This window comes from Grus americana, chromosome 11, assembly GCF_028858705.1.
Source record: "Grus americana isolate bGruAme1 chromosome 11, bGruAme1.mat, whole genome shotgun sequence".
Taxonomy (NCBI): Eukaryota; Metazoa; Chordata; class Aves; order Gruiformes; family Gruidae; genus Grus; species Grus americana.
This window is the reverse complement of record NC_072862.1, coordinates 7,125,601-7,145,198: the sequence shown is the minus strand read 5'-3', so window position 1 is coordinate 7,145,198 and position 19,598 is coordinate 7,125,601. Positions and strand designations below refer to the sequence as shown.

Genomic DNA, 19,598 nt, shown 5'->3' with positions numbered 1-19,598 from the left:
AATGTACCCTTGCTACATTATTTTTGAGAGTTAAAGGGAAATGTGTTTTGAAAAATCTTATTTAAATTGGTGGTGTTTGCATTTTTTTTTTCTTAACAAAACAAACTTCCCAGCTAAGAGCTCTATTGAATCCATTTTGATTAAAACCAGAAAAATATACTGGATTTCTGAATACTTCCAGTATTTGTTAATTCTTTCATCAATTGTATTTCACAAAGAAGAAAAAGAACAAACAAACTCCCTTCCACAGCAAGCTTCGAGTAATGACTCAGTCACCAAGAACGAAGCCAGTGGCTAATTGCTGAAGAAAACTGGAAAAGTTGGTGACTATCAGCCACTTGATCTCCGGGATGGACAGAGAAATGTGCTTTGTGATATTAAAGGTCATTGGTGACAAAATGGTTGCTTGTCTGCTGGAGTCGTTCAGCTGCTGTGTGTAGGATGGGCATGGCTGATCTGGCTAGCCACAGAGTGCTAAAAAATTCTAAAAAAGACTCCTGGCATGACCAGCTCTCACACTAAGTAGCTGATTATACTTTCTTCTTTAAAGGTCAATTCAGCCTTGCGCAGCTCTGGGTCCTGCATCCAGACACTGCCCTTACTGTGTCCTTGCAGAGTTAGGACAGTGCCGGGCATTTTCTTTTCCCCTTTTCTAGCGTTTTTCCAGCAGCAGCCATGGTGGCTGTCATCCCCGGCCTGCTGGGCTGGCAGCTTCTGGGTCACACCTCTGATCCCCTTCAGGAGCTCGGGGTTTTGCTCCAGGAGGTGCAGGTCAGCATGGATGGGACAGGGGCAGCATAGGGGAGGATAAACCAGGAATTGAGGGAGGATTTATTTATGTGGAGAGGCCATTTCTGCCGGGCATCCTTGGAGAGGCCAGCACCCCATGGCAAAGCGCTAAGGGCTGCCCACAGGCCCCGGCCTGATGGCTCCAAAATGGCCGCCCCGCCCTGAGGCGCCCGCCTCCTCGTTGCTACGGGACGGGCAGAGCCCGCCCCCCGAGCCGCCTCCTGAAAACTACAACTCCCAGGCAGCCGGCCAAGGAGGAACTACAACTCCCAGCATGCCCCGCGCGACAGGGGCTGTGCGCCTCCGGGCGCCCGCACTACATTTCCCGGCAGGCAGCGGGGATGGCGGCCAATCCGTGTGCCCCAGGTTGGTGGGTGCCAGGAGCGGGGTTGGCTTCCGCGGGAGTAAGCGGGCCGCGGAGAGGGAGCGGCGCAGGGGAAGCAGCGCCGGTGACATTTCCTTTCGGGCCGCCCCCTTCTCCCGCTGCCGGAGCGGGGCCCCGAGAATGGCAGCGTTAGGAGGTCGGTGCGGCCGGGTCGTCGGGGGGGGGAACGGGCTGAAGGTGGGGAGCGGCCTCTGGTGTGGGGAGCTCGGGGAGAGGTCGCTGCTGAGTGGTGTTGGGGCCTATGTGCTGAGGGGTGCCTCTGCGGGGGGCACGTAGAGGAGGGGTGTTGGGGCTTCTCTGTTGAGGGATGTCGGGGAGGGTGCTCCGTGGGGAGCACCATGTGAGGGAGGGGTGCGTGGGGCCCCTGGGCTGAGGGGTGGGGAGGCCCGCTGGGGCTGGGCTGCTTGGGTGAGGGGCTTGCAGTGTGGGGTGTCGCTTCCGATTAGGAAGGTGATAGTAGAGGAGGTGCCTGGGAGGTGTCTGTGGGAGATGGGCTCAGGGGTGTGAGGTAAGAGAACGCCGGAGTGAGGGCCTGTCTATGGGGAGAGAGCAGCAGTGCGAGAGAGCAGGCGTGCAGTGGTGCTGTGCTTTGTTGGGGTAGCAGGAAGGTTTCCTGTAAGGGACACCCCCACAGTGTGGCCTATGTGAGGGGACCTGAGCCGAAAGGGAGGAGCGAGGTTGTCCATGATAAAAGGTTCTATGAAGGTGGATATGTGGGGAGTGGAGAAGGGAAGGGTGCCTGAGAAATTAGTGTAGAGAGTATTTTGGGGTGATGTCTAGGAGGAACAGAGTTAAAATTGTGAGGTGCAAGTGGGAGGTATATTAATAGAGGAAAAAGGTGCTTGGGGTGGGAGGGGGAAAAATTGAGGTGAAGAAAGTGACTGGGAAGGTTTTACAGGGTGAAAACTGTAATGTGGATAGTGTCAAGGATTACATAAAAAACCTGGAATACGGGGATGGGTATCTGTTCCTGGCTGAGTCCACCAGAGCTGGAAGATGCCTTGATCGCTGTGCTCATTGCCCAAGTGACTGGCAGGGTCAGAGAAGAACTATTTTGCATCTTTTTCACTGTTAGAAAGTAAATGAAACTTCTGCGCTGGTAGCTACATCGAAGTTTTCTTGTACATCAAAGCTTTCCTGGGTGGAAAGCCTTGGAACCAATCTAGCAGGGTATTATTTACTTGGAATTTGCTCGCTAGTGATTAACATTGTTTCTAAACAAGAACAAATTCTCCCCTTCCCTAAGGATTGGTTAGTTTTGAATGTTGGAGCTCACCATGATAAAGAAAACTCCCCTGTTGTAGATCTTACCTTTAAGTATTTACTATTGTATTTGGAAAATAAAGAAAAAAAAGAAAAAAATGTTTTGAAGACTTTTGCTAACAGTACTTTGAAGAGACACTGACAATATTTGGCACCAAGCCTGCCATGGGAAATGTGTGCCCAACAGCAGATTTAATTGTGGCTGTCCTCAAAGCTGTGTCTGAATTCTGAGTAAGAGAAATTGTAACTACTGTATATCGCCATGAGTTAGAATTTAAATGTCCTATTCATCATCAGCATTGTTGTTTGCTATCCTCTCTGCCCATTTGTGTTGCCTAAAATTTGTTGGAAGCATTCTCTGTTGCAGTCAGCAGCTTTACCTGATTTGCAGCTCTTACCACCTAATGTTTTTCTTTTGAGCTTTACTTTGTTGTTGTTGCATCAAAATTTTGTTGCTATTACGAAACAGATTTTTGTGCTTGAGATATTGCTCAGTTTTCACTTTGGAATTTACTTTGTTAGGCATATCACATGTTACTTAGAAGCGTACGTTCCACTTCATATGCTTTCACAACTATATGTGAGCTCCTTTGTACTTGAGTAATTTTAAATGGTAATTGTATTTTATTTGTAAAGAGAAACATGTGACCGCATACACAAATTTATGTGAATTTGTTCGTTGCCCAACATACTTACTGTAGGGCTGTTTCTTCATGCGTCTACATTATTAACCATAACTTGTGTAAGTTAGTAGCCAGTTCCTGTTTCAGTGTAAAGTTAAGTATGTACATATAGACTTGCGTAATGATGATGTAGGTTGGGGGCTTATTTTATTCTTCTACATTCTTTTTTCCCTCTGTTTTATAAGTCAGTAAACATTGTGATTCTTGACTTAATTTCCCCCTTCCCCAGTGATATGTAAAAAATATGAACTATTTATATGATTTTTTTCTTAATGGATATAATTTTATAGGTTAATGGTAACCTACATGTACATGGGGAAAAGGGGAAAAAATTGAGGTAGTTTTATGTCTTTACTCACCCTTGAAAATGTTAGACTTGTTGATGGATGATGACAGTAAGGAAGTATGGAATATTAATTTGTGCTAATTCTTGTTCATGCATGGGGTTTTTTGGTGCATGCGGGGTCTTTTGGGGGGTTGCTTTTCGTTTGGTTGTTTTTTTGTTAAACAGTTTCAATTTTGCTTTGTAGAACCAAGTAAGTTTTCGCAAACACTGAACGGAATTCCTTCTTCAAACACAGTCAACAGTGGAATGGACCCCTTCCATGCCTGTAGTATTCTTCAACAGCTTAAAACCATGTACGATGAAGGACAACTGACAGATATCGTAGTAGAAGTGGATCATGGGAAAACATTCTCCTGTCATAGGAATGTTCTTGCTGCAATCAGTCCTTATTTCAGGTACAATAGTCCATTGTTCTAGTGGTGATTAAAAGCAGAATTATAACTTATTTTCATTAAATGAAAACTAAAAAAAAAAATAATAAAATATCACACCTATACTAATGTTCCATGTAACTGTTGATAATATAGTGCACCTCGTAAGCAAAGATTATTGGTCTCTTAATGTCAATGAATTATCAGTATCTGTTTATCAAAGGAGAGTTTCATTGGGGAAAATGTCACATGATTTAAAAAAAACCAAGCATAAACCAACCAAACAAAAATGCCTCCAGTTTTGAGGGCATCTTGGATACAGTAACAGCATATTTAAACTACTTGTTTCCTTTTACAGTTATATATTTTTAGCATGCTAGAATATGCATATGAAATAACATGTTGAAAGTTGAGTGCAAAGACTTGTGTATGTCAAGAGCTTTGTATGTAAACTGAGTGAATTTTAGGTACCCAAACAGAACAGTGTAACATCAGTGAGTGATAAACGTATTTGTGCTGATAGAAGGCCAAATGCACTGGGATTAGCTGTACAATATAATTTCATTTCTTATACCTGTAGTTAGAAGGTAATTGCAAATAAACTGCTAAATATTTTTCTTTTGTAGATCTATGTTCACTAGCGGCCTTACAGAGAGTACCCAGAAAGAAGTTCGTATAGTTGGTGTTGAAGCAGAGTCAATGCATTTAGTATTGAACTATGCATATACCTCCAGAGTAATGCTGACAGAGGCCAACGTTCAAGCTTTGTTCACTGCAGCTAGTATCTTCCAGATCCCTTCCATACAAGACCAGTGTGCTAAATATATGATCAGTCATTTGGACCCACAGAACTCCATTGGGGTGTTTATCTTTGCTGATCACTACGGTCATCAGGAACTCAAAGACAGATCACAAGACTACATTCGTAAAAAGTTTCTGAGTGTCACCAAAGAGCAAGAATTCCTTCAGTTGAGAAAAGACCAACTGATAAGTATACTCGACAGTGATGATTTAAATGTAGACAAAGAAGAACATGTTTATGACAGCATTATAAGATGGTTCGAACATGAACAAAATAAGAGAGAAGTGCACCTTCCAGAAATATTTGCCAAATGCATCCGTATGCCTCTGTTGGAAGAGACATTTTTAGAGAAAATCCCTCCCATGTTTGCACAGGCTATGGCCAAAAGCTGTGTACAAAAGGGACAACATAGTGCCAATGGCTATACACAACGGCTTGGAATGACCGCTTCTGAAATGATCATATGCTTTGATGCTGCCCACAAACACTCAGGAAAGAAGCAAACAGTGCCTTGTTTAGATTCGGTCACAGGGAGAGTGTTTAAACTATGCAAGCCACCAAATGACTTGAGGGAGGTTGGAATTCTTGTATCTCCTGATAATGATATTTATATTGCGGGTGGTTACAGACCAAGCAGCAGTGAGGTCTCCATTGACCACAGAGCAGAGAGTGATTTTTGGATGTATGATCACTCTGGCAATAGGTGGATTCCAAAAGCTCCTTTGTTGCGAGCCAGAATAGGCTGCAAATTGGTTCATTGCTGTGGTAAACTGTATGCAATAGGTGGTCGCGTTTATGAAGGAGACGGGCGAAACTCACTCAAGTCTGTGGAGTGTTATGACAGCCGAGAGAACTGTTGGACAGCTGTCTGTCCAATGCCGGTAGCAATGGAGTTTCATAGTGCTGTGGAATATAAGGATAACATCTATGTTTTACAGGGTAAGGTGGTTTGACTGACTATATGGTGTTTTATTGGAAGTGGGGGTTGTTCAACTATCTGCTCTCCATTGAGCATCTTAGAAAACCCAAGTTTCCTGGACATTTAAAGAGTGCCCTGGGACAATGGGGTGGGCGGAAAGCTAGGGAGAGCAGTGGGCAAGGAAGAGTGAGGTTGCTGCTTGAGTTCTCATGCTCTGGGAACATGTCACTAAGTTGTAGTACTGAGTTATTGCACAAATGGCAGTTTTGGTGGTGTTCTAAGTCAACAGTATAGATTTAAGTTTAGTGTGAAAATTCTTCATTAAATCTTTTTTATCTGGGTGAAATGCACTAATGTTGAAGAAAAGATACTGTCCTGTGAAAAAGCACTTTGCATTTTATTTAGCTAAACCTGTGAAAATTCCTGGTGTCTGTATTCTTGGTAACTTGTAAAAGTCAGTTAACCACTGTGGGTCTTCATTTCCTGCCCTGCCTTGCTTTTTGAAGTCATCCTGGTAACTAAGACAGACAATTTATCTCTCTCTAGTTAGCTCTGTTTCTTTGGTCAGTAATTACAATACTGCCTTTACATCCTTTCTTCCGGTAAATGATACGACTTATTGGTGTATTAGATATTGATTCTTAAATGAATAAAAAGGATCATTATGGGAATGGATCAAATAAGTTATTCTTCCCTTTATTTTATTTATGGAGATCTTATGCATACATACAAATACATATTTTATATGAGCCATATAGCAGTCTACACTTAAAAGTGCTGAGACTGGTCTATGAGGCTGTAGTAAGAGTCCCAAGAAGTGGAAAGAAAGGAGGAGGGGGTGTCTTGGTTATGTTTTACTAAGGGCCACCTCTGTGTAAACACCTGCAGAAGCTGGGGTCTTAGATCCATACCAGCTCCCTCTTTGGGTCACTCTCCATACAAAGCTGGACCACAGGAAAGAAATGGGATAGAGAATACTGTAAGGTCACTGTTGTTTACCGGAAGAAGTCAACCTGATTTCTTGACTTTGCATTCCTGCCACTCAGTAAGGTTGGTGGGCTTTTGCATGATTTGCAGGGAGTTTTCTTCTTCTGTTGTTTCTGTGCCAGGTTTGACTCTTGTTGGTCGTGGCTTTAAATCTCTTACGCTAGCAAGTTCTCTCAATCTGTCTCTTCTATTGGGTCAGACATCTGCTTTAGATGGTTAAAAAGGAATGCTGAAAAATAGTTAACATGGTAGAGTATTTATTCATCCTTTAAATGTGTTTTAGAACTGCTAAAAAGTGGATATTGTTGTAACCTGTAGAATAAGAGTGCATCTTGTTTACAAATTTTAGCTGCATTAATTCTGTGCTTCAGTGGTTTAAATGACCACTCAATACTTGCATAAATAAGCAAGCTGACTTCACTATGCTAACCAGCAAATCATAAAGATTCATGTTATGGAAAATAGGCAACTTTTCTGCTTGAGGGTGGTAGATAAAACCTTGATTGAGTTGCACTGAAGTAGTATAAAAAAGTTAACTTTCAATAATTTTTTTAGAGAAAGTTTGTAAGTTTGAAGTAGTCAATAAGGATTGATGAGAGTGTTAAAATGCCAACAGAACACAAGCATCAGTCATAGGAGATTACATTGTGGAACAAAAGTGAATAGTCAAAAAATGTATTATTTGTAAAGACTTGAATTCTTAAACTATGTTCCACACATTTTACTGTATTATTTCTGTATTCTTTGTTATACTTGAGGTGCTTGGTTACACAGCAGCTTGGTTAAAATTCTTGAAATAGCCATGTGAAATTATGTATGATTTGAATTATGCTAATATTTGGCAAACATTAGGCCTTTCTTCCCGTGGGCTTTACAAAAGACGAGGTGGTCTTTATCCATGTTTTTTTCATCAAGTTTCCAGAGCATGAGCTTTCAGTCATCTGAACTTCCATTATCTATGGTCTGTAGATGCTACTCTGTACAGTCAACAGAAGTGGTGTTTTATAATCTTATTGCAAAACTAACGATGAATCAGTAGCTTCATGCAAGTATTCACCTGGCATCCTTTTAAGCAAATCAACCTAAATGTGTAACCCAGCCACCTGATACAAGTAGCTTCAAAATCTGTGTGTAGTACAAGACACAATTATTTGCTCAGATTTAACAACTTTTCAAGCACTGAATTGTGAGACCCCACAGCCTGTAGATGACACGTGAAGATGTTAAAGAATGAAACAAATACTTCAGACATTTCAACACTGGAATCTTGAAAGGTTTTGTCCCAAATTATTAAGCATGGTTTAGAAGTAGTAAAGGATAGCTAGGAAATATGTAAACAGTTGTATTTGTGATATACTTCAAATCCCCTCTTCTTAAACTGGAATAGAAACTCAAAGTAGTTTTTACTCATGCTATTAATATTTTTCTCATGCATTTGGAATAAAGCAGGTGATGGTGCTAGGTTTTTTGTTATGGGATCAAGGCTTTTAAAAATTGGTAGTGTTTCTGTCTGTGGAAGAACATACCCGAAAGCTTAGTAGCTGCAGAATTGCTGTTCTGGAAATGAAGCGTAAGTTATGTTTTATTTTTCCTCTCTCTTTTCAGGGGAATTTTTTCTCTGCTATGATCCTCAGAAGGATTACTGGGGATTTTTGACCCCAATGACTGTGCCTAGAATCCAAGGCTTGGCAACTGTATACAATGACTCCATCTACTACATAGCTGGAACCTGTGGAAACCATCAACGTATGTTTACCGTAGAGGCCTATGACATTGAACAAAATAAGTGGACTCGAAAAAAAGACTTTCCATGTGATCAGTCCATTAATCCGTATATAAAACTCGTACTCCTCAAAAATAAACTCCATCTGTTTGTCAGAGCTACTCAAGTCACTGTCGAAGAACATGTTTTCAGAACCAGCAGGAAGAATTCCCTCTACCAGTATGATGAGGTTACTGACCAATGGCAAAAAGTATATGAGACTCCAGATAGGCTCTGGGATTTAGGCCGGCATTTTGAATGTGTTGTTGCTAAATTGTATCCGCAGTGTCTTCAGAAAGTTATTTAATTTTTTTTTTTTCCAGTAACAGGCCTTAGTGATTTCAGTGGTAATCTGATGCTAGAGAAGACATGTCTTAAAAGAAAACAAAGAAATTCTGTCAGTATTTATTGTAAGCTGAAACAGACAGTTTTTTGTACATGGGGATGGGTGCTCTTTAAAGGTTGCAGTCTGGGGAGGGAGTTACTGGTTCAGTTTCATATTTACTGATATTTTCCTGGGAAATGAGAAGGAGGTTACAAAGTGCAATTATCAGCATTTTTTTTCTGGTAAACACTTAATCATGTCATACTAGAGGGGTGTTTTTGTGGTAAGAGCAAATTAAGTGGAAGAGCCAGGATAACTATGCACTACAGTGAGAGAAAAATCTAGCATTAATAGCTAAGGATGTCCAAGAAGTTTTGAAGTGACTTTTTTTTTCTCTTTTTTTTTTTTTTTTTAAATACGGGTAAAATTTGAGGCAATATCACGAAGGTTTTTTAATTTTAGATTGAAATGACATAGAGGAATGGTAGATCCTGATTCATAATGATCTTTTTTTTTACTGTTTTTGAAATCTGCTAAGATGCTTGTGATGTTGTTTGTGCACTACAGTTTGGGAGAAAAACTCAAGTCAGAATTAGAACATGGAGTACCTTTGCCGTGGACAGAGGCCTGTTCAGATTGCTGTACCACTTCCTGTCTGTGGATTTTTGTTAAAATTGAGCTTAATGATGGGGGGGGGTGTGGGGAATCCCAACACCTGTTTTCTGCTACGTAGATGTAGTGCTGTAATAAACATTTTTTTTAACACTGCTTAAAACCTTTTTTTTTTCATCCCATAAAGGGCTTTAACCCAAAAGTTGATGGTGCTAGTACATTTTTACTACTTGTTTGTCTGAAATGGGCTAGCCTTATGCTACTGTTTAAGACAGCCTGTTATTTTTCAGAGTGTGTGTCTGTCATCAGGCCCTGTCCTGTCATCATATTGTCTTTTTTAACATAACATTTTTACTGCAGTGGTATTCTTGCACAGAGTGGTGACAGGATATGGCCTTAATAATATTGATTTTTCTTTTTTTTTCTTTTTGTGTGGAGTGTTCATTCTGTCTCCACTGAAGTACAGTGCTATGTGCAGTGTTGGCGTGTGCTCCAGTAATTTGGAAAAGTGTGGCTTAACTTTACAAGTTGTTTTTCCTTTTCTCCCCACAATCAAGCCCTCAAATACCTTCTATTTCATTCTGATCTATAATGTGAAAATTTGCACTACTGAGCTGTCTTCGTTATCCAGTGTATTAAAGCAAAATTGACAATAAGTATCCATGGCTTAAATAATCTTAGATGTAAATATAGAATAGAGTTCCAATATATTGCAACACTTTTCTCAATGTATTTAACATTTAGCTGACTTTTTAAGAAGTAAATAAGTTCAAAGTTCAGCCTCTATTTCAGTAGTGAAAACTGGATTTAAAAGGGAAAAGATGAATCCTAAAAGACGTGTCAGCTGTAATTTGCCAGGTTTAATTTGTTACAGCTCTCATTTTTTGCAGAGCTGCGAGTTTGCTATCTTACTCTTCCCTATTTTCTCAAATTGACCTAGGTAAACCAGTTAACTTGAAATGGCAGCAGCCATCACTGGCTGTGAGTGCTTACCATTATCTGGCTTAGCAGCTGATATTTCACTAAGCCAAATATTTAGCTCATTGTTTATCCCCCTGGCATGGCTGAGGATTTGGATAATGTTCATTTACTATGTGGTCTTACTGTTACCAAATGGAATCTTTCTAATACACAAAAAATACTTCCCTGGTTCTATTTCTTAATTCTTGCACAAAATGTTTAAAAGGCAAAAACAAACAAAAAACTGTGAAATTAAAAGAAAAAAAAATGCCTGTTTGCATTACATACCTCATCTTCCAGAGATTCACCAAACTGCTTCTTTCCAATGTGAGCACCTGAATTTTTTTTCTGAAGTGAAGTTGACAATTATTGCTAAGACTGCATTTCCCAACAGTTGAGGTGTGTTGGTTCTTTGTTGAGTTTTCTTCTGGATACTATTTTATATATATATCCATAGACAAGAATATGAGTTTTTTTAAAAATTACAACTAATTTCATTTTTAAAATTATCCTTAGTCCTTGGCTAGCTCTCTTTGCGCTGTTGTAGGCCTCTAGCTGCAAGCTTTCTGAAGCACCCTCCCTAACAGTGTTGCATTTGTGTGTAAAACTTTTTTTTTTTGCAAAGTGTTATGTAACTTTTTTTCTTGTTTTTTGTTTTTTTTTAAGCTTGGTTGAATATTTACAAGACTTCTTGCTGCTTTTTGACAATCTTCTATATTTATTTAGTAGAACAAATTTCAATATATTACTTGAAACTATGAAATAGAATTGAGTTAGCAATTGACTGGTCATGTGATGTATAGAAGTACAATATGCTGTGGTTAATTCTGCAGTAGGTTTGTTAATTTTGTTTATCTGCACTAAAGTACGAAGATCTCCATTCTGTTTAACCATTCAAACTGAGGGTGTGATCCAAGTCTGCGATGTGTTTAAAAGCTAAATCCTGGAACTTGCTGTGGGAGTAGAATATACTAATTCTTTTGCATGAGGAGTTTGTTGAGACAGTAATGTAGCTGTGACATTTTGCCAATTTTTAAATGCTTCTACATTTTGCTGAAAGTCAGATTCCTGGTAAAGTTTTGCTTTAGAGTCAGGCTTAGGTAAACTTGCACAGCACAAATAAATAATTGCACCAAAGGTACTGATAATATTTAAACAGTAATCTGTACATTTTCCCCACTTGGTATTTTTTCTGCATTCATTTATTTCTCTTTATTAAATGAATTTCTAGCTTGTAAGGACTTATGTGAGTGTAAATCTCTTTTCCAAAATTATTAGTTACTTTAGAAGGAAACATTTTGTAATTTCCACTTGATTCCATCAGTAAAATTTAGAATAACTAAAAGCAGTTTTGGTGCACCAAACATGCAGTGTGTGTATGTTCTACAAGAAATTGAAGAGCTCCCTGTTCGTAAGGCTGTTTAGAAATGGCATCCAACATTCAGTGCTCAGGTATGTTAGTAAGAAGTACTGTAGTCCTATGAGGGCAAATGTGTGGATTTTTAAACATTTTGCCATAATTGCACAATTTTGCATTTTTACTTAATGTCATGTTATGTTTCTTAAAATAAACCTATTGTTGAAATACGGTGGCGTTCAACTAGTTTTGTGATAAAGCTCTTGTGTGCGTTTTAGTAAATATCTGAATTAACCAAATGATAAAACTTTTTTATGCTTGTCTACTTCTATTTCTGCACTTGCGTGTCTCGGCTGTATGCAATATCTCTTTTTTTTTAAGCCAGCACTAAGTTATTGCTTGAGGTGGAAGGTGCTTTGTTCTGTTTTTTTTGTCTCATTCCTTGTGACTACTCAAGTTTAGCTTCTCACTTACAGGTGACATTGTGTCTTCCCTTCCTCCCTGCCTTTGGCTGGAGCTGACATCCCAGCAGGAGTGTCACACAGGGCTTTCTAGTCTGATAATACTGTATATTGGAAAACCCTGAAACACTTCGTACTGAATTTCCCAGCATCCTTACTTAGTAGGGAAGTTACTTCCCAGGTGGTAAAAGGGATGGAGAGAGGACAGTGATGTTGGTTGCAAAGGAGTCTGCTGCAGAGCTGAGAGTGAGGCCTCCTCTCCCCTAGCTGTTTAAGCAAAACTTGAGCATTGTATGTAGCTTCTGATGTAGTGATGGTGCTTAGCATGTGTGCTTGTGAACTATACATTTTATTAGAGAACCTTTGTTTCCTTTCAGAGACTGTCTAATGACTTTAGCGGCGATGCTAAGTCATCGCAGCCTAGGAAAACAACCTGAAGTTCCCTTGTATGGGCAGGCACTTCTATTGTGAGGTTCTCGCAGGCAGTATTTCTGCCCTCCCACCCCCACAGCCCCGCGCCCCCAGCCTGTAAACTTGTCTGGCTATGATTTGAAGACTGTTTACCTGAATTCAGGAGTCCAGGCTAGTGGTGGTTGTGTATGTTCGGATGAACTCTGCCATGTGTGAACAGTCAGACTGGCTTGGCTGCTAAGCTGTCTGTGCAGCAGGCTGATGTGGCAGACCGCAGGTGAGCTACACGGTGCGGTACCCACCTTTCTGGAGGCTGCTGCACGATGATCCTAACCGTGGGTGAGTTTGTGCTGACAGATCCATGCTGCCGGTCACTGGTTCAGAACAGTGCACTCCCTCCAGTCAGACTGAATAGCAGCCTGCAGCTCGCCAGTTACAGCGCCCATGGGTCCCAGCCTCTTTGTATAACCACTGGCTTATTTTGTGTGATCACCGGGTTGTTCCTCATATAGTTGAGCCCCTTTCCTCCAATCCATGACAATATATATTGGACAGTCCTGATATCTTTTCTGTTTGCAGCCTTCCATTGCTGGGAAGCCTTCCTCCAGAGAAATTAGCCAGCAGAGCAAAGGCACTGCGTGCCTTCCTGTCCGGATCTGTTCTGTTAAAAACCAGGGACGCGTCCCCTTGAAGACGTAGCAGAAAAAGTGATGAAGCCAGCACAGAGGAGGTAGGCTTGCTGTTTAACTTATTTTAATAGGCTGAATAAATCAACACACACCGAACTATATACATTCTCTACTTGCTTCCACACCCAAGGACCCAGCTGGGGCTATGAAATACTAGTGGCTGCTGTTAGGCAGACAGGTCTAACTAGATTTGGCTGTTCTTTCATGCTGTCTCTGGAGTTTGCTAATAAAACAGTGACTGAGAGTCCAAATTGTCCATCCCTGGTATGGAGTTTTCAGTTGTAGTTACCAAATACTTGACTGGTAAAAGCATCCTAACCTAAGTCTCCTTTTGGAGAACCTTTGCTCTGTCCAAAACTCTAAGGACTTATAAGGGAAGATCCTCTAGTGCCATGTTATGGTTTTGCAACACGGTGGTATGTAATGAGCTCTTGGGACTTGAAATCAAGAAAGAGCTGAAGCTGACAAGAACAAAAAAAAGAGATACCTCCCTCTGTGATCCCTGAGGGAAAAAGTTATATCAAAGCAAAATAACAACAGACTGCAAGAAGAGATAACCAAATTGCATTGACTTCCTGGGGACAAAAATGAAATTAACTTGGGGTCCACAGGACAAAACTAACGCTTCAGAAGCTAACTGGAATTATCTCCATTTCTTCTTTTAACGGGAGGGAAAAGAAACTGAACTGAGCAGTTGTAGCAGAAGCCTCAGCAAGCGCCTCACTCTTCAGGTACATCCGAGTGGTTCTTGTGCTTTGCTGCAGTGCTCATGGCTCCTTCAAAAAGATGCCGGTGTATCTGAAATAAGTAATAGCCGTTATCTGTTTTGTAAAAGATGTTTATGGAGATGTCTGCAAACTTTCAGCTAAGTCATCAAAGTCATATCTGGAAAGCACTCTGAGTTTGTAATGGCCAGGGAGAGGGACCAGAGCCAAAACTGGGACAGGAGTGGTTCGACCATGTTCTTTGATTCTCTAATTTCTCTTCTGCTGTCATGGCAAAAAGGAGATAAATGGATTGGCCCGCAGTGCCCCAAATTTCCTAGTAGCTCTTGTGAAATCCTCTTAGCACTTGGCATGCATTATAATGTGAAATAATGCACAGCAACAGATGAGATAACTTTTCACAGTCAAGTTAACCTATTCAGGTATGAGGAGGTCTAACAGCTAACTGAGGGAGCAGTTTTGCAAATGATTATACCCTCTAAGCATCAAGGAGGATTTTCCTTCTTTGGACACTAAAGTAAACTCTGATGTATTTTTTTGAAGAGAGAAATAGATGGGAACTTGAGAGACTGTTTCTGTCCTGGGGGGCTGGGGGAGGGTGGAATTCTTTTCTGGCTGTGTTGTTTTTCCTTTCAGATATCCTTTGGGAAGGAAGGCATGTTATTTTGGAACTGTTGGCTGGAGGAATGGAACACACTAAACAAAGCAGCATTACTTAAATTAAATAATCCACCAGGTTTGTTCCATGGCAGATAATTTCCATGACTCACGTATGCTGCGTGCAGGGGAATATCTCACCACCGGGCACTCATGTGCAGTCAATAGATGGAGAAATAACCACCCAGCCGTTGCTTTCTCTTTATCTCTTTGCAACAAGTACTCCCCTCTCTGCCTTTTGAAGGGGGAAGAGTTAGACCAACAAAGCTTGAACCTCTCCCCTTTCTTAACATCTAGTTAAGGTCCCACGTGCCTCGCTGCTGATTTAAGTGTTTCTGTACTTTACGCAAGTAATAATGCAAATATCCACTGTAAGAGGCAGGTATTTATTAACTTTAGCTAAGTTTGTGTGATCAAGCTACGGTTTAACAAATTATTTCAGGAGCAGCAAAGCTAACTGATTTCTAATGTATCTCTCCATAGTGGATTTTCTGAAATATAACAAAGGTTGTGTATGTCAGCTTTCCCTTACAGGAGGTAGCAGTGGGATCTCTTTCCTTTTTAACCAATTAATTGCCCACAAAACCTGTACAGACTCTTTATATCTTTGAAAGCTGTGGCCCTCTGCAGAATGTAATTTAAGCCAGACACTAGCTCAGAAGTTGAGGTGTGTGTGGTAGCAGATAGTGACAATGATTGAGCGCATGTACAAACCCAACATGCTGTGTTTCCTCATGGAGAAAATGCTAAAAATCCCCACTTGGAGAACATGTGGCTGGGTTTGGCTGTTTTTGAAGGGCTGGGCAGCTTCTTGCATGTCATAACCTTTGAGTAAAGAAGGCATAGATCTACCTGAAGAGGAACATAAGGAAAATGGATAAAGTATAATGTCCTACTTTTATAGTACCTGAATGATGGCGAGGCCTTCCCAGCGTGGATGGACCATTGCTGAATGTAGTTCTGTAACAATGGGTCACAGGCTTCTCCGACGTGCCACTGCTCCCTGCAACTGTGGACCAGGACGTAGCCTGGCCCCACAGCCACAACAGGTTAACAGGAGAGAGGGCTGCGTGCCCCGACAGCCTCAGTTACCGTCTCTAAAGTGTGGAGCCTGACCTGTTAAAAGACAGTATGTACTTATTTAGATCTTTAAGTGTCACTGAGTACCAGCAATGATAACATACCTGTAAAACATCAACCAAAATAGTACCAAATAAATCCATTTAAAGGAATGCTCTCTGTGTTCCGTGTCTCCTTAGACCTGCATGTGACCTCTGTTCTGCAGCTCTTACTTTTACAGAAACCTGGCAATGTCCAGTCCAAATGTAAGTCGTATGAACTGTATGCATCGTTTGTGCCAGCATTTGAGTCTCTTTTTTTATGATACAGATAATCAGAACCTATATATGTAAACTAAATTTTAAATTTCATTAGATTAATTTGAAGTCAAGATGGTATGTGATATATCAGCTGCAGAAAAATATTTGCAGTTAAATTTTGAATTACTTTATTACCTTACAGTTTGATTCTGTTCATATTCCTTTAGTAACAAATTTCTTGATTCTGAAAAATAAGTTCAGGGGCAGGAATATTTGGTGATCATCAAATTAATCTTGTCCCATAGCCAACAAATTAAGTGAAGCTCTTAAATTGTATTTACTCTGCAAATTTGCTTTTTGCTTTTATTTCAACAATAGAAATAAAAGATATACTAGTTTTGATGTAGAATGTAGTATACAGAGAGCAAGTCTTAAGAAGAAAGAGCCATCTGATTAGTCATTGAAGTTTCAGTGTTTTGTAGGCCAATGAAATAGTAAAGGAGAGTTTTATGCTACTCTTGTCCATCTCAACCACCAATGGAGGTGACCAAGGTTTTCCAAAGTGATTTTGAAAAGCAGTCTCAATAGTTTGAACTGCTGTTGCATTTGAAGTACATAAAAATGGTCACAGCCCAGTAACTATCATCAGAAAACCTTTATAATTTAGGCAATTGCTATTAACACAGAGGTGGAGGAAGGACAATATAATTTAATAAAGTCTAAAATGGCTCAGAGCCAAGGGAACTATCAAGTGTCTGCAAGCAAAGGAGAAAGCACATTTTTGGAAGAAAAAGGCCAGCAGTGTAGAAGCTACTTAATTCTAAAAGTCTAAAGGAATTTCACCTTTTGCAATGCCATTAGTTTTTACGATAATGTTATTCCTAAAGGTGTAGCATTGAAAGAAATGACTCCTGTGAACTCTAGATCTGGTGTGATTGCAGCCTCTTCAATAGGCAGTTCCTGATGACCTCCTGTGGGACAGAGCCCGGAGGACCAGGAGCATCTCGAACAATCTATCATCAATTCTCATAGCGCCTATAATGGCATTTAAGGATTTATTCCTTTTAGAAATCAGAGAAACACCAGATATGCTTGTTATATTTCTGGTTGTGAAACATTTTTTAGAAAGAATAACTGGTAGAAGCCATGACCAGTGAGGTAGAAAGAGCTGGACCACAAGATCGATCAAACCAAGGTATGTCCAATTGGTATTCTCTTCCTGACAGTGAATTAATGGTGGATACCTGGGGAGTCAAGAACAGAGCTAGCTGTCAACATTCCCCAGTGTCCAGCAATTTGCAATCTGCAGTGCCAGAGCTGGCATCTTTGTATTTAATAGCCCTCGATGGATTTCTCCCAAGAATTTATCATACTGTCTTTTGACCATTGGAGGCTTTTTAGCATGCTGTTACTATTGGCTGGTGGAAAATCCTTTCATACGGGAGATGTGCGTTGTGTGTCCTGTGTTTGTCAGAAGAACATCTGAGCTGGCTGCGATAGCACTGGTAATAGCCTTTTATTAATGTAAACTGGGAGTTAGTGTGTGGTTTTAAGCATTTGTTGTGTCCTTGCAAGTAAGGTATTTTTGGTGGAAATAACATGGATGACTGCATGTGGCTACAAGGCAGGAAATATGGGCTACAGTAGGTGCTGACTTGCAAAGTTAGCTTGGATGAATCACTTCTCTTTTTGTCTCTGTTTACCTTTCTGCTGAGTTTTCTACTCAGTTTGGGTGAGAACATTACCCTGGCCTGCCTATGGTCAGCTTTTTTCTGTCTTGCGCTTTAGTGCATTGCAGCGTCTGGATTATAAACACGGCAGGGGAATGTTTTAAATCCCCCAAATGGGTATTTGCAACGTGAGTCTTGTGGAAACATTCCTACCAAAACTGGGTTATATAAACCTCTGCAAAGCGCGGACTCGCGTTGTGGACATTGCTCGCTCACTAGTCCAAGTCAACTGCTCGGTTACTGGCAAGAAATTCAGGAATTTTCTGTATCCCCTCCCCTCACTCCAGGGTGAAATTTACCCCTTGATAAGTGATGCCATGGCCTCTGGATCCCTTCAATTGTTCTTGAGTGATCAAAAGAAGTCTGACTCAGGATTTTAGGTGACCCAGAGGTCATGCAAGAGAATTTCACACAGAAAGTTAAAATTGCTATAGCAGGATGGGCAAAGACAGGGGCTCTCCATATGCAAATTCCCCTGGAGGAGAATAGGAGCAGAGCCTGCAGAAACGTGTCATGAAGAAAGAATAAGTTAATATGTAGAGGGAAGAGAGAGAGGAAGGAAGAGGGATATCTGACAAATAATTTATTAACATCCACAGAGATCTGAGAGAGGGAAGCACTCTGAGTACTGGAAATGGGGAGTTTGCCCTGAATTTGTCCCTGGTGGGCGAAGGGCCATCCCTCTTCATGAAAGGTTAGTTAATGTGGGATGTGGCTGCTTTTGGATGTAACTTGAGGGTCGGGTGGCAGAGGGTGTTGTGAGTTACAGCAAGGTCTTGCATCTGTGGATATAGCCTCTGATCTCAACCTTTGATCTCGGCTACATCTGGGGTGGGGGAAGAGTTCAGCAGATGGCTTTAAAAGCTAAGCAGGTCACTGCCAGGGGAGCCAGAAACCGGAGTGCCACAGGGAGGGGAGTCCGAGTGGTACCCACCTCTGCCAAGGAGAGAGCAGTCCCACTGAATGGCGGTTAGTGAATTTGTATGGCTGGTGGCTTGCTTGGGTTGAGGGCAACTTGGCACCAGGGAGTCCCTGGATCAACAGGTGAAGCTGCATTAGACTTGGTTTTGATTTGTCATGGTGTTCTCATTTAATAACAACCCCCCATGCATGCCCAAATAAAACAAAGGTTGTAGAAAATAATTGTATAGTCCCCAGTTGATTTGGCTTACAGAATGGAGGGCTGTGATTGTATATGTTGGTTCCAAAAGACACAAGTTCAATAAATTAAGGAAAGAAGATAGTAATATCAACTGGGTTTAGACATCAGGGCCTTGATTATTCAAGAGACCTGGAATTTCTTTGGGTTGATGTTGATAGTAGCCTCAGCCAGTTTCCTACAGAGGAGGGAAGAATAGTAGATAAAGAAGATCCAGATGTGACCAATGACTAGTTAACTCCAAAAAAGTAACAGGAATAAAGCAGGAAGCCTGTAGGAAATAGTGGATGGAGAAATGGGAAGTCCAGATATGTGTAACTTCACAAAAAGGAATAGGGGTAAAATGAGAGAGCCTACAAGTGAATTTGAGTCAGAGCATGGCTATACAGAGGCAGCTCTCGCTATTTTCCTCTGCTATAATAAAAGGTGAATAAAGAGATGAGGGATTCAATGTTCTCTGGGTAAAGCAAAGAGAAAACCTGTCAAGGAGGGGGTGAGATAGGATGATCTCAATCAAAGAGCTGACAAATGAAATTCCATGCACAATGCAACTGGAGAACATCAAATGAAATTTAATGTCTCCATTCATTTAAATATGACCTGGAAAATTCTAGGTCTGTAATTTTACTTCAGTGGTGTGGCAGAACCTGAGCAATATTGAGGAGGGGAAAAAAAACAAGCATGGTCCTGGAGGTAAATGAGCATTGACGTGAGAAAACAAGGGCTTCCCAGAGGACATCAAACAGTATAGAGAACAGTTACTAAAAAGGAAAATCAAAACATAAAACATTTCCTTGAAGTGGATATTGGACAAGGAGCTCTATGGTGCCACATGGAAATTAAGAACAAACCTGTAGGAGATGGGAGGCTGGTGCAGAGAAACCTT

The 19,598-nt window shown here is 40.9% G+C and overlaps 2 protein-coding genes across 7 annotated transcripts in view; both read left to right on the top strand.

Moving 5' to 3' along the window:
• Nucleotides 1-1,192: 1,192 nt before the first annotated feature.
• Nucleotides 1,193-11,789, top strand: KBTBD8 (kelch repeat and BTB domain containing 8). 2 transcript variants are annotated; one of them, XM_054838570.1, is made up of 4 exons: nt 1,193-1,310; nt 3,651-3,861; nt 4,464-5,578; nt 8,151-11,789. In XM_054838570.1, the coding sequence occupies exons 1-4, from the start codon at nt 1,295-1,297 to the stop codon at nt 8,612-8,614; spliced, it is 1,806 nt and encodes a 601-aa protein (XP_054694545.1). In that variant the 5' UTR covers nt 1,193-1,294; the 3' UTR covers nt 8,615-11,789. The 2 variants fall into 2 exon arrangements, with proteins under 2 accessions (XP_054694545.1, XP_054694547.1); XM_054838572.1 differs by lacking the exon at nt 1,193-1,310 and adding an exon at nt 2,551-2,668.
• A 3,992-nt stretch (nt 11,790-15,781) lies between these two features.
• The window catches only part of LOC129211520 (monocarboxylate transporter 2-like), a 50,202-nt gene continuing 46,385 nt past the window's right edge, over nt 15,782-19,598 (top strand). For 2 of the 5 annotated variants that reach the window (XM_054838732.1, XM_054838736.1), the window contains exon 1: nt 15,788-18,522. The gene's annotated coding sequence lies outside the window, so the exon portion shown is untranslated. Of the gene's footprint in view, nt 18,523-19,598 lie in introns of all 5 variants that reach the window. The other 3 variants (XM_054838730.1, XM_054838733.1, XM_054838735.1) reach the window with 3 other exon arrangements.

Excerpts from the sequence above, each read along its gene's own strand:
- KBTBD8 (XM_054838570.1), top strand. Across the intron at positions 3,862-4,463 it reads GCAATCAGTCCTTATTTCAG|ATCTATGTTCACTAGCGGCC; the intron begins GTACAATAGTCC and ends TTTCTTTTGTAG. Across the intron at positions 5,579-8,150 it reads TAACATCTATGTTTTACAGG|GGGAATTTTTTCTCTGCTAT; the intron begins GTAAGGTGGTTT and ends CTCTCTTTTCAG.